We start from the raw sequence: 13,848 nt of genomic DNA, 5'->3' as shown, positions 1-13,848 counted from the left end.
CTCCTCACATTTTTTTCACTTAGCATCCCACCCCGGGGAAAAGGATGCCCAAGTGTCAGTATAGCAAAAAAAATTCTTTCATAGTTTCTAATGAGTATTTTCTTAAATGTTTAAAAATGTTATAATTGGCTAATTTTTTTCTGCAAGTTGTACAGCAGTCAGGGTGGATTATTTATCACCCTAGCTATTCTTGTGGGCCTGGAGTAAAAAACAAGGAAGTCAAGGTTATTCTTTGAGTTCTCCTTGTTACCTGTGTCTGGAAAATTCAAAATATTTTGAGTTTTATTCCAACAGATCACACAACACTAGAGCTGTTTCAAATTTTGTTCCGCTGGAATGCAGCCAAAAATGCTCAGATAGAATGATCTAGATAGGGCTATTTCAGTCTAGGATTCAAACAAATCACATTTTGTACACAGAAATGTGAGTGCAGTCCTTTGCACGAACTGGAACTCACCTTTACTAGGTTTAAGGAGTACAGAGAGGGGCACTTAAGTTTACATCATCAATAGGTAACCTATCCTTCTGACCTCTAGTACCTGCTGAGAATATTGTAGTGCAGTGGCCCTCATTGTCTACTTTGCATTTCATTAATGTTATTTATCTTGTCTCAGTTACACAATTCTTTAGCTGAAATATCAAATCCAAGAACTGGAGCTTAGAAGGTACTGAGGCCATGAAGAAGGATACAGGGCACAGGGAGAAGGAATCAAGTTCCTCTCTGCCTCCAGCTCAGAGGAGCCAGGGCTCAGCCACGATTGGCTAGGAAGGTGAGCCCCACCTAGCCTCTCCCCCTTTTGCTGCTTCTCTTTCTCTGCCTGATGTTGTGATTACACCGTGCTGTGGAGGGTGTGATTCTGCCTTTCTTCACTTGCATTTTGTGTCTTCTGTTGAACTCTCTGCCCCAGCTGTGGTGGCTCCCTTTCCCAAAGGAACTTCTCAGACGAGAAAACCCCTCAGAATGACAGATCACTTTGCTGGTGTTGCAATCAGAGACTGAGAACCAGGATATTTTTTGGAAGATGAGTCGAAGATGCTCCATTGGTAGCAAGCGTTGGAAACTGGGATTTGCAAGATGCAAATAAGGTTCAGTACATTTGATTGTTTTATGTAAATTAATCTGTCATGCAGGCAAATTTGTTTTATATAACATGTAAATTCTTTTTTCTGTAAATATAATTATCAGTTTTATTTTGACAAGATCAACAAGGAGTGAGAGATTTGTATTCAAGGTAAAATTTCACTCAGGGTCTCCTTTTGTGGAGAGAGAACTTGAGAGAGGGCATCCTAAACTTTTACTGAAACAGAAGAGAAACAAAGGCCCCAAAAGATTATTTGAATCTAGTTCTCCTGGTTTGTTGTTCCCTTTGCTTTCAGTTGCAAAAATACCTGGAATGTGTTTGTGCAAAGAGAACTGAGTATATTAAAATGTAAGTCTTCATAAATACTTTTTGCAATATCACCAGAGGAGTTGAAAATACTTATTTTACTGCTAATAAGTTGTTTTGTATTTCTCTTGCATGATTAGAAAATAATTGCTCTGATTGCCTGAAAATAAGAGTTGAAGTAATAAATAAGGGGGGAAATGAAATGAAATGAAATTATCTGTCAAGCCTAATGAGCACAGCTAAACAATTCCACAGTTACCTGGATCTTTTCTACTATGAGAGCAATAAACCTCTTTGAAATTCCCAGAGAACATGGAAAATGCATCTCATATGCAGTAGGAGTAAACAATCCTTTAGTAGCCATGAAGTGATGGGGACCATATCAAACACGGGGGAGGGGCTGTTTATCAAGAGAAGTTTGGAAAGTCTAATTTCTTTCTCAATTTTAAACTATTTCAGAGTTTATATTACAGTTTTCTTGGATTTTCCACTCCCCATTGGCAGGAAACTCCCCCAAGGGGCTCAGGGACCACACAAAGGGCTCCTTGGGGCAAAAGATTGCCCACCCCAGACAATGGATATAATAGATAGGCTGTATTTCCTGAGGTACATGGAGATATCTAACCTGATCGCTGGCAGGAATTGCAAGTTATAGGCAAAGGATTCATGTATGACCTAGTTCAGTGACACTCCGGCCTTTAGTAGCTGCTGGGGAAGGAGTACAATGTTCCCACTGAAGGCACAATTATCCCAGAAACAAGGAGTACTCTCAACAAGCATTAAAACCTCTCTTTGAAGAGGCTTTAAAGAAATAAGATTCAGTGAAGCGTGAAAAGGTAAGAACTGATTTTTACCAGTTGAATTGTAGCCTTCTTCATGGCCTCAGTACCTTCTAAGATCTTGGATCTGATATTTCAGCTAAAGAATTGTGTAACTGAGACAAGATAAATAACATTAATGAAATGCAAAGTAGACAATGAGGGCCACTGCACTACAATATTCTCAGCAGGTACTAGAGGTCAGAAGGATAGGTTACCTATTGATGATGTAAACTTAAGTGCCCCTCTCTGTACTCCTCAAACCTAGTAAAGGTGAGTTCCAGTTCGTGCAAAGGACTGCACTCACATTTCTGTGTACAAAATGTGATTTGTCTGAAACCTAGACTGAAATAGCCCTATCTAGATCATTCTATCTGAGCATTTTTGGCTGCATTCCAGCGGAACAAAATTTGAAACAGCTCTAGTGTTGTGTGATCTGTTGGAATAAAACTCAAAATATTTTGAATTTTCCAGACACAGGTAACAAGGAGAACTCAAAGAATAACCTTGACTTCCTTGTTTTTTACTCCAGGCCCACAAGAACAGCTAGGGTGATTAATAATCCACGCTGACTGCTATACAACTTGCAGAAAAAAATTAGCCAATTATAACATTTTTAAACATTTAAGAAAATACTCATTAGAAACTATAAAAGAAATTTTTTTGCTATACTGACACTTGGGCATCCTTTTCCCCAGGGTGGGATGCTAAGTGAAAAAAATGTGAGATTTCTCTGTGATCTTTTTAAAAGAACATGTTAACATCCTCACATTCCTCCCAGTTACCTCCCTGGCAAGTTGCCTCAAGGTTCAACAGACAGAAGAAAAGCAATTCCAGTCAGTCTAGATAAATGGGTTCCCTTCAAAAATGTTTTCAATCTCACTCCCTTTCTCCTATTTAATGTATCAGTAGGGACCTGATCAGTGTAATTACTCTAGGATCAGATTCAGCAGATTCAACCAGCAATTTTAGCCCAAGTGGCCAAATACAGAGTCTGGGGACGTTTATGAAAGAAATTTAGCAATGAGTATACTGCCCAGGAGAAACCCCACCAAGGAGCCACAAAAATACTCCCTTCCTTAATTTATATAATAAAATGCTTCCTCGTCAAACAAGTTTCTTTTTACCTTTGAGGCACTAAAAAAGACAAAAGAGGTGCCATGAACAGGCCAAACTAATAACCCAAGCTCATCAAACCTCCCAAACCAATGGCAGAGAGTCTTGGCATTTCTAAATGCACTTTGACATCTCCACAATTGGGACCCAGGAGAATGTAGAATGCAGTCAACACTGAGGCTCAGCATGTCCACAAAATACAACACTGAAGTAAGTAGTCTTTGCTGTCTAAAATGCAGGCAAAGGTTTGCAAACAGCCAATGCATGACCAGGTAACCAAACCAAACAATTTTTGACAGGAGGAAAAAGGGCAATGCTTGTTGAGCTTAGATACGGATGTACAGTCTATATATCCCCTTTTATTCTGCTGGTTGTGGAGCCCTTGCAGGAAAATTGACTTTAGTTTTAAAAGCACCCTGAATCTCATTATTAGCAGACCACAACAAGCAAACTGAACTACTGTAATATATAATTGTGTGTGTGTTGCGGGGGGGGGGAGCCAAATGCTAACCAACACAAGTTGTAAATTATCCTGCCATTGTATCCCCACATTCTTGATATTTACCATCAGCATTCTCTCTCAAAGTATCTACTTTATTTGGCAGACTCTGTATTAGCCTACCCATATGAAGTCCCTTTAGCAGCAGGTTACATTCCAGGCAGCCAAGCCATGGCATGGGAACCCTGAAACAGAACAGCCCTCTTCTATCTGGGCTGCTGGGGTGTGCATAGCTTATGTGTCAAGGTCTGATGCAGACAATCTTCACTCATCAACATGATCACTGATCTTGTATGAAGGTGAGAATGGGCCTGAGAGAAGATGGTAGATATATTTTACTGCAACTTAAATGCTGCAGGGACTAGATTAATCCCCATAAAGTCTTTGGGTGCTGTTCAAGGGCTGGGAGAGCCACATGGGTCTCATCTAGTGTGCCTCTCTTAAATGACCTCATTTAGGGATTCTTCCCTCAATCACACACAGATTCTCGAAAGAGGCTTGCCTTTAAGGTCCCGTCACCCCCAAGCCTCTCCCCCTCCTTAGGGCTAGCTATGCCATTTTTTTTTACTCCTATAAAACCTTCTCAAAGAAATCTTATGGGGGGGACAAAGTCTGCTGGCCAGGAGAGGGAGAGGGTGACTACTGTAAGGAAATGTGAGCACATTTAGGCATCTGCTTTCTCCTCCTGCAGAGTGATGATGCCAGATGGGATCAAGCTGAAAGAGGCTGAGGAAGGGAGGACAAAGGTAGAAGAAGTGATAGTGCTGACATGTCAGCCAGGGTGTCCATTCACTTCCGGTAGGCCCTTGGCAAGCAAAAGCTCTATCTGCATTAGTGCCAGTGTAAAGTGTGTGCCTTTGAATCAGTCTTGACTCCTGGCGACTGCCTGGACAGGTCCCTGCAGTTTTCTTGGCAGGATTTCAGAAATGGTTTGCCCTTGCCTCCTCCTTCCCAGGGCTGAGAGAGAGGGACCAGTCCAAGGTCACCCAACTGGCTTCGTGTCCAAGGCGGGACTAGAACTCATGCTCTCCCAGACTCTAGCCTGGTGCCTTAACTACTAGACCAAACTGGCTCTCTCATTATTACCTGTGCCAACCCTCTAACTGGAAGAGTTAATTCCCCCAAAGATGCAAGCAGGATTTATTTGTCAGAAGGGTCTGGGAGGGAATGTCCTTTTGATTGCAAGGAAAATGAAAGTGAAAGGAAAGGAGGGAATCCCACTCTTTCGCTCTCTTTCTAACGCTTTCCACACTGCTTTAAAGTGAAACTAATGAAAAACCACAGTTAAACTAAACTAGGAATGGGGGAGGCAGATATCTTCACCAGTTGCAGCAGAAGCATCCAAGTTTGCTGACAGCAGTTCCCGCTCTTCCTCAATCAGTGCTTCTCTGAACATAGTCAGATCCAAAATAGCTCCCTCAGTCTCCACAGGCCCTTTAAATGCCTGTGGCTTCACTCCAGAACTCCACCCCCAGACACACCCCCAGCCTGCACTAGTAGCAGCAGGGGTACGAGCCCTTCTTGTGCCAACCCATAGAGGAAAATACAAAAGACGCAGCTCAGAAGGCATGCAATAGCACCGCTCAAAATAGGCACATTTTCATTCATAATTAATATAAACTATTGTTTTGCTGATTTGAGTGCAGCTCCCCTTCAAATTTTCAGCTGAATGCAGGGAAGGTGGGGAGTGAAGGTGTGTGTGGGCGGGGAAGCCAGTAGATACACGAGTTTTCAGTGGAGCACCTGGACCAAACTATTGTTTGATGTATAGAAGAAACAATTGGCTCTGTAGAATCAGGAGACAAGTACTCAAAAGTGAGTAGGTACATGTGCAAGCATTTCAGGAAAGCTTACAGAATACATGATTTATAATGCCAGTTTCCCAGAATTGAAGAGCAGTCAAATTTCATTTCAACAGCAAGATTGGACTTCCTGATATGATGAGAGTTAGCTCCTTTACAGCAGCTAACTCTTGCCCAAACACTGGGAAAATCTGCATTTTCTTCTGGCAAGGAAGGTGGTACAGGCAAAAGGAGGGAGGGAGAAATCAAAAAGGTCCAGTGCCTGCAACTGGTGGTGTTGTCAATGCTTTGAGGGGGAGAAAATAGCTCCTGCCCCCAGTGAATACCAGGATTGTGTTTATAGCCAAACTAGGATAATTGAGGTGCGCAAGCAAGCAGTCAGATATAGTTCTTTGTATATTCTCATCCTGCAGAGGAGTCATCTGATTTGAGGGATCTGCCATCAATCATCTCCATTTGCATAGGCTTTTCCAGTGGTTATGTGTGCAAACCCAGTTGCTGCACAATGGCCTAAGCTATGAAATTGGTAGTCACCCAAGTCCAAAAGAGACGATAGTTGGACTTCCAACTTTCCCACAGAGATACAAAGGCTTATAATGAGTTCATAATGTAAGCATATGACCCCACAATTATGTCAACCATTTTTCTGTTGCCCATATGCCTGCCAGTGCTTACTTCTCAGCACTAAAATATGCTCTTTTTTCCCTTTGTAAAATGCAATTACCTGGTGTCAGATGTCAGAATTATCATTAATTGTCTGAGAGACCCCCAGCCAAGCTCTCAGGCAGTGTTTGCTGAACTTGCTTTCTCTCAGGACCCCTTCCCACTTTTAAAAATTATGGGGGACCCCAAAAGAGCTTTTGTTTGTATGGGTTATATTTATCAATATTTACTTTATTAAAAATTAAAATTTTCTGCATCCGCTATCACTCCTCAAAATTGTTTGATGGGATTTTAATATTGTATTATTTTTCAACATGGGCTGGCAAATAATTTTGATTTTGTGGACCCCTGAGAGGGTCTTGGGGACCCCCAGGGGTCCTAGGACCACACTTTAAGAAACACTGCTCTAGAGAAAGGAGCCTGAGAAGTTTCCCAAAGTCAAGGCTCTGGAGCAATTTGGGCATTTACTTGCAAGGTGTCCTAACTCTCTGCAGGTGTGATACCTTCCAGTCGATTCAGAGCAAGGAAGCTTAGCGGAGCAAGCCACTAAGTGAGTGAGTGTATCACAGTAAAAACACAACCCAAGGTCCTCTTCATTGTTTCTCCACTGCAGACAGGGATCTCTTCATCCCCATATTTCTATGGGATCCACACCATAGGCATCTGAGGAGACTAGCTAGAAGATGGGGAAAAGGTGGAGAAAGGCTGCCTCAATTACCATGCCATCAATCACCACACAACATTGAAAAAACTTTTCCAAGGTCTCAGGTATGCCTTGTCACACTAATTCACCCCTCAGTTTATTAGAAAGGCCTTGCTGAAACATAAAAGGCAAAATCATTCCCAGGCATATCCCTGGCATACAACCAAAAATCTATGTACTCATGTACTTGACATCCTTCTTCTTTGTGATTAGCAGTTGCTTTCCTGGTGGAATTATCAAAGACAGCTTTGGATTTCTTCATAACATCTTGAGAGCTGTCTAGTAAGGCCTTATTGCTTTCAGTGAGTGGAACTGCCCATCTGGCCACATCTTCTTTCAAAAGGCTGAGAACAAATGCTACCTTAGTCCAATCAGTAAGGAATTCTGCCACCATGAAAAATTCACACTGAACAGTGAAAGTTAGGAATTGGTCCTGCACCCCCACCTCACCAACCTTTACCCCTGCAAGGCCGCTCCACAGTTCCCTGGCCCGAATGCTCAGTTAACTGTACTGTGGCATTGTACCGATTTCACAACATGTCTAATTGTTACTTTATGTATAAACTCTTTAACACAGCTGAAGGCTCCCTCTGCACTATGTTTAGTTATAATTTCAAACAATGCAAATGTTATATAGATAATAGTGTATTTGCATATTGTATGTAATATAACAAAAATATGTTTTCACAAAATGAGAGTTCTTCGGGCATGACATAAAATTGCCACTATGCAATTTGCCTCAAATGTTATTTTTGCCATTAAACAGCTAAGGTCTAGAATCATTCAATACAATTTTGATGTTGTGAATGCTCCATTATGGAAGATTTGCAAAATCAGAGATCCAAGCCTGTATCTAACAGTTCAACCACTTGTGGCTGGCCTTCTAAGGCAGATATTATTTATGTGAAATGGCATTCTGTCTGCTCTAATATCTGCATTGAGATCATTCACACTGAAACAATGATGTCTGGGGCTGCACCTTTCCAAATGATTTTTGAGATTCCCATGTTCTGCCAAACATACAAAATGTCCCTTCTTTTTACACTGTCTGCACTAGGCTTCTCTTGTTATGCATGGAACAACTTTTGCTGTATGTTGCAGTAATCCACACTGTAACACTGTAGGTACGTATATGCCTTTTAAACGCTATGTATTTTTATTTATAGTCCCTCTTGACTTCTTTGAATTATTTTTCCTCCGCCTGCCATTGCACTGTCTGTACAGATTTGCTGTACCTTGATTCAGAAATGGTGTGCTACTTCTGGCATCCTAACAGCTTTCTGTAGGGTTAGTTCTGGCTCTAACCACAGATGGGGTTCTTCTCTATTAGCCGATTTCTCATAATTTCTTTTGCCATTTCCCCAAAGATACAAGGAACAGTCTTTTCTCTTAAGGCATTTCTCTTCAGCTATTTCTCCTTGCTTTTAAGTGCTAACAAAACTTAAAGCACAGAGCTGCAATGTTAATTCTAGGCGGAAGAAAACAAGAAATCTTTAAAGCGGCAAGATGTGACTCATTTATCATCCACAGCTGGCAAATTATAAAAATGTTGTCTGAGCTTCTGGTTCTAGGCAATGAATCAGCCATATCCACTTCCTTGCTTCTGGAAGTTCCTCTTCATAAGTAACCAATATATAATTCTCAAACATCCTAATCTATGAAGTAAATGGAATTTATGGCTCCTCTGGGTTTTGAAGAAATGCTAATGGGGGAATTAAAGATAAAAATGGCATCCCACCTCCCTTGCCAATTTGTTATGTTGTACAAATGCCAAATCTCCATGGAGAGCTTGTAACTCTTCTTTATTCCTTGTCCAGTTTGAAGATGCACATTCCATGTTCATTCCTCCCTTCTGCACCCAGCTCCTTATATTTCCATTTCCAATGCCCAGACAGCCCTTCTTCCTACAATATCACAGACATGGAAACTAGCTATTTGTGTATAATTCAAGACTGGTATCTCAAATCCATAAGATGTACTTGAATTAGGGCTCTACCCAGATTAAATAAATGTTAATCGTAAGATTTGTATTCACCAGTTTATCAATTGTATTTGCATATTTTTGTGTACACATGAAAAATGAAATTACAGCATTTATTTTCACATTCATAGAATGTATAAGTTGGAAAGTACTTGGAGGGCTTCTCAACCAATCTCTTGTTGATTACAGGATTCATTTAAACATCTCCAACAGGTTGCTCTCCACCTCCCATTTAAAAACCTCCAGTCCACCTATATTTAGCTAAACAACTTTTACTGTCAGATACATTGTCATAACAGACTCAATTTCCTTTATTTTAATTTCAGTCTATTGGTCCTTTTCCTGCTCTTGGATTCAACAGAAAACAGGTTGCACAGGATAATATTTTAGATATTTGTAGACCACTATCATATCCTCATTTAGTCTTCTCTTCTGCAGGCTGAGTGTGCCCAGCACCTTTAACTGCCTTTCATAGGGCTGGGTTGCCAGACCCCTATCACCCTACAAGCTTTCCTCTGAAGCAGTTCCAGAGGAAAGCAGCTTCTCCGTGTCTCCTTTAAAGAGCAACACCCTGATTTGGACACAGTATTTCAAGTGTAGCATAATCCATACAGAGATCAATGGAGTTATTAATCCTGTGCTCTGGATGCATTTTTTAATTAGTGTCACCTGATACACTGACATTTTTAGTTGCTGCATCACACTGCTTGCTGTTGTGGTCCACACAGCCTGTTGGTCCATTAGTACTTTGAGATCTTTCTCACATGCAGTGCCACCAAGTCAAGTCTCACCAATCCTTGCCCCTTGTTACATCTGGCACACATGCAGTGTATCTTTTAACGGAGTGGAGGTTCAATCATTTTGTCACACCCACCATTTTTTATCCTCTCTAGAGATGCCCTGGGGATCAGCCTTTAGCACTTATCACCACTTGCCTCATCACAAGTAAACCAGACAGATAGGGATTTCTTTGGAGTAAGATAGTTGGCAGCAGCATTATGAGTCAGCTCTTCCCAGGGGTTGTAAGGAGAATGCAGGAGAATTGTGGGTGGAGGGTTTAAGGACCTCCTTGTGGGATCCAGCAACATTTACACCATCAAATTTCATGCATATGTGTGCATGCACCATTCTATAGTACAGTATGTGTTTACTCAGATGTAAGCTCAGCTTAGCTCATTAACAAGTAGAGTTGATTAGAATTTGCCACTGGAATGTTCCTTTTTATGGCTGTGAAACATTCCTGGATGGTCAGTTTATCTGTAGAGTAATTTTATTGGAAGATAAGAGCTTCCAGTGGGATTTAGCCAAGCTAGGAATGTGGCCCTTTGGAAATCTTTGCTCCTCCTAGATGGGTCTGTTTGCAGATGTATAGGGAAAGCATAAGTAGAGGCAAATGGTTCATATCTGATAGATACAGATTTATAGAGAAGGAAGAATGGAAATAAGACAAATTTCTCACATCATACAGGAAGATCAATATCTTCTTGTACTAAAATTACACATTACTAAGAAGTTAGTACATAATCCTCAATTTGTAAACACCTTGCCACAAAAAAAAAAAAAAATGGAATTCAGAATGATAGAGAAATATATTGGTATTATACTATGAAAGTGAAAGACATGTCCAGTTCCATATTACTACTGCATAACACTACTTTTAAGAACCCAAACTCAGGCATGAGCAGGACACCTGTAAACTGGTCTTATGCTGATGCCCAGAAAGTGTCATGTAGCAAACCACTTAGTTTGGTTTTCACATCCATCAAGTCAGATTACCAGCAGAACTGGCATATCCTTCTCATTTTTGTTTGTTTTTATTGTTTGTTTGTTTTGTGCCTTCAGGTCAATGTTGACTCCTGGTGACTGCCTGGACATGTCCCTGCAGTTTTTTGGGGAAGATTTCAGAAGCAGTTTGTCTTTGCCGCCACCTTCTAGGGCTGAGAGAGAAGGACTGGCCATAGTCTCTGAGTGAAGGACCACTCATGGTCTCTTTGTTTCTAGCCTGATGCCTTTAACCACTAGACCAAACTTGCTCTCTTCTCATTAGTAATCTGCAAATATCTCTTTGAATATATATTGTTTAGATAGTTAATCAATTTGTTAAAAATCTTTCACACCATTCTGTTTCCAAGGTGACTCATATTGCAAAAGCATTTTTTTTTTAGAAATATTCATTATAAACATAAGAATAGAACAGAACAGATCACTCATTCAGCGGCTGTTTGAAGTTACGACGGAGCTGAATGAGGGGACTCACAACAGGGCTTTGTAGTTGCAGCCGTTGCAGCGTCCCCATGGTCACGTGATTGCCATTTGTGACCTTCACTGCCGGCTTCAGACAAGCAAAGTCAATGGGGAAGCTGGCAGGAGGTTAGGGTTAGGGTTAGTTATATCTATGTTCTACAATTGCTACGCTCTATCATCCTCCTCCAAACAGCAAGAAAAAATATGTGGAGTGGTTTTCATCAGAACTCAGTAAAGCATCCTCCCTCAGTTAAAACAATAATATTTCAAGTATTCAGAGAAATGTCATTTGTCTTCTAGTCTGAGCTTGGCATCTGCTTCCCCAAAGTGTTAAGTTTGCATTTGTGAGAAATTAAACTGTTGCTCTCCTTTACAGATGATCCTGAGTGTTTACAGTAAGATCTCAAGCAGTGCCTAACCTACTGCCCAACAACATCACTTTGGATTCAGAATGAATAGGACCATCGCTTTTGATACAGTACCTCCACTTCAAGGAAACTGGAGTTTTCCCTATCACAGCATTGTACTCTGTAGGAATACAACAAATATTACTATATTTTTAGTCACTTCATATGGTCTGGAGACTCTGGTAGGTGTTCTAGGAAATGTATATTTTATTTGTGTCCTCGTGAAACATAAAGAGAAAACTATTGTCACAAATATATTTATTACTAATCTGGTTGCTTCAGATTTGATCATGTGCATTTTCTGCCTGCCTTTCACCATTGTCACTGTCCTGCTGAACTACTGGCTCTTTGGTGAAGCCATGTGCAGAATGACCTCATTCATCCAATGTGGTTCTATGACGGTATCTGTCCTGTCCCTAGTGCTAATTGCTGTGGAAAGGCACCAGCTCATTATAAATCCAACTCGTTGGAGACCCACCCTCTCCCAAGCCTATCTGGGCATTGCAGTTATTTGGATGTTTGCCAGTCTCTTGTCTCTGCCTTTCTTGACAAACTCAACCTTAAGCCATGTATTGTTTGAACAGTTCTATATCGTGGATCCTTATGCAAGCAAAGCTATTTGTATGTATTCATGGCCTTCAGAAGAGTATAGGCTTACCTATGCTACACTTTTGCTTTTGCTACAGTACTGCATTCCTCTTCTCATTATCGGGGTTTGTTATCTGCGCATATATTTATATCTCCAGAAGAGAGAAGGCATATTTGAGAAGCCAAGGTATGGTGGTCGGACAATGAAGCTGAAGCAGATAAATATCCTGCTGTCCTCTATGGTTGTTGCCTTTGCAGTTTGCTGGTTGCCACTCCATGTTTTCAACAGCATTGATGACTGGAACTACAAAATAATTCCCCATTGCCTCCATGATTTAATCTTCTCATTGTGTCATCTTGTAGCCATGGCATCTGCCTGCGTAAACCCAATTATATATGGCTTTCTAAATAAGAACTTCAAAAAAGAAGTGAAGATCCTGTTCCTGAATTGTCAGTCTCCTTCTTCAATACAAGAAAATGAGAATATGCCTCTATCTACCATGCAGACTGAGGTGTCCAGAGGTTCACTAGGATTAGTCTCCCAGCAGAATTCTATTTAGCGTCTTCAGAGATCTGAGATTCCTTGTGTAATCTATAGAACAATCCTTTTAGACACCACAGGATTTATTTAAAAGTAAAACACATTGGATTGTTCTGGAAAACTTCTCCCTTGGGCAGAAATGACACATTATTCATTATGTACTGCCTACCAATAGAAGCAAATATGTGTAGCTGAGGGTTGAACTTTGGAGTCCTTGGGGTTCTCTGAGCTTGGTTGTTTTCTTGCAAACGTTTCATTACCCGGCTAGGTAACATCTTCAGTGCACTTCAGAGCACTGAAGATGTTACCTAGCTGGGTAATGAAACGTTTGCAGGAAAACAACCAAGCTCAGAGAACCCCAAGGACTCCACAGTATTGCCTACATAGCAGTGTTTGCTAAAGTGCTCGGTCATAGGGTTCAAATTCAGGGAGGGGGAATCTCTAATCCCCTCAGGGCTGCTGAATTATCTGTAAGCCTTAGCTTATCTGAAAATTAGTGTCAAATATACCTTGACTGTTCTGTATATTAATTTTTTTAATGAATCTTCACACATTCATGTGTGATATGGAAAGTAAGGGACTCAGTCATATGTAAGGCCTTAAACATCTTTACACCTTAAAACATTCAAGTTAGACTATCAGAACTTTCTAGAATGCCTTGACTGCTGCTACAAGGGTGATGGAGAAATTCCGTATTTTCAGATATGATGCTTTGCCACTTCATGACAGCCTAGTAGTTGGACTCGAAAAAAATCACTCTTGGAGCCTTTCAGACACCTTTTTACATCTACGAGCTGATTTTAAAGCTTCAAAGCTGTCTTATTTCCAGTCACTGTTTTTTCAGGCCTCGTATTCTCTACCAAAGAAAAAAATACTTTTCCTTTGAAATGCATAATGTCACTGACATTATTTTAATATAAAGAAAACATTTCTGCAGCCATTGTTTTGGTTGGGAGGGATTTCTTGCTATCACCCCCTTTTCAGTTCCTGTGCTCAATTTCAGCATTTTATTCTGTCTAAAACCAGTGCAGATTCAATATCTTCTCTCCCCCACTAGCATCTGGCTCAGAGGTTGCTATGTCTTAGTGGTTTGGGAAT

General features: G+C 40.7%; 1 protein-coding gene across 3 annotated transcripts; it reads left to right on the top strand.

Annotated features, from left to right (window-relative positions):
* The first annotated feature begins 830 nt into the window (after positions 1-830).
* On the top strand, positions 831-13,009 carry LOC103053018 (neuropeptide Y receptor type 4-2-like). Of its 3 annotated transcripts, XM_025174712.2 has the most exons (4): positions 831-1,086; positions 6,900-7,054; positions 8,047-8,113; positions 11,591-13,009. In XM_025174712.2, exon 4 carries the CDS (start codon positions 11,666-11,668, stop codon positions 12,767-12,769), a length of 1,104 nt encoding a protein of 367 aa, XP_025030480.1. In that variant the 5' UTR covers positions 831-1,086; positions 6,900-7,054; positions 8,047-8,113; positions 11,591-11,665; the 3' UTR covers positions 12,770-13,009. The 3 variants fall into 3 exon arrangements, with proteins under 3 accessions (XP_025030480.1, XP_025030481.1, XP_007440765.1); XM_025174713.2 differs by lacking the exon at positions 6,900-7,054; XM_007440703.4 differs by lacking the exons at positions 6,900-7,054; positions 8,047-8,113.
* Positions 13,010-13,848: the final 839 nt, after the last annotated feature.

This window comes from Python bivittatus, unplaced genomic scaffold (assembly GCF_059951505.1).
Source record: "Python bivittatus isolate LINGU-HERP-01145 unplaced genomic scaffold, Pbiv_v1 ctg000210_np1212, whole genome shotgun sequence".
NCBI classification, from domain to species: domain Eukaryota; kingdom Metazoa; phylum Chordata; class Lepidosauria; order Squamata; family Pythonidae; genus Python; species Python bivittatus.
The sequence above is the reverse complement of the archived record's forward strand: the minus strand, read 5'-3'. Positions and strand labels throughout refer to the sequence as shown.

Excerpts from the sequence above, each read along its gene's own strand:
- LOC103053018 (XM_007440703.4), top strand. The coding sequence starts at position 11,666 with ATGAATAGGACCATCGCTTTTGATACAGTACCTCCACTTCAAGGAAAC.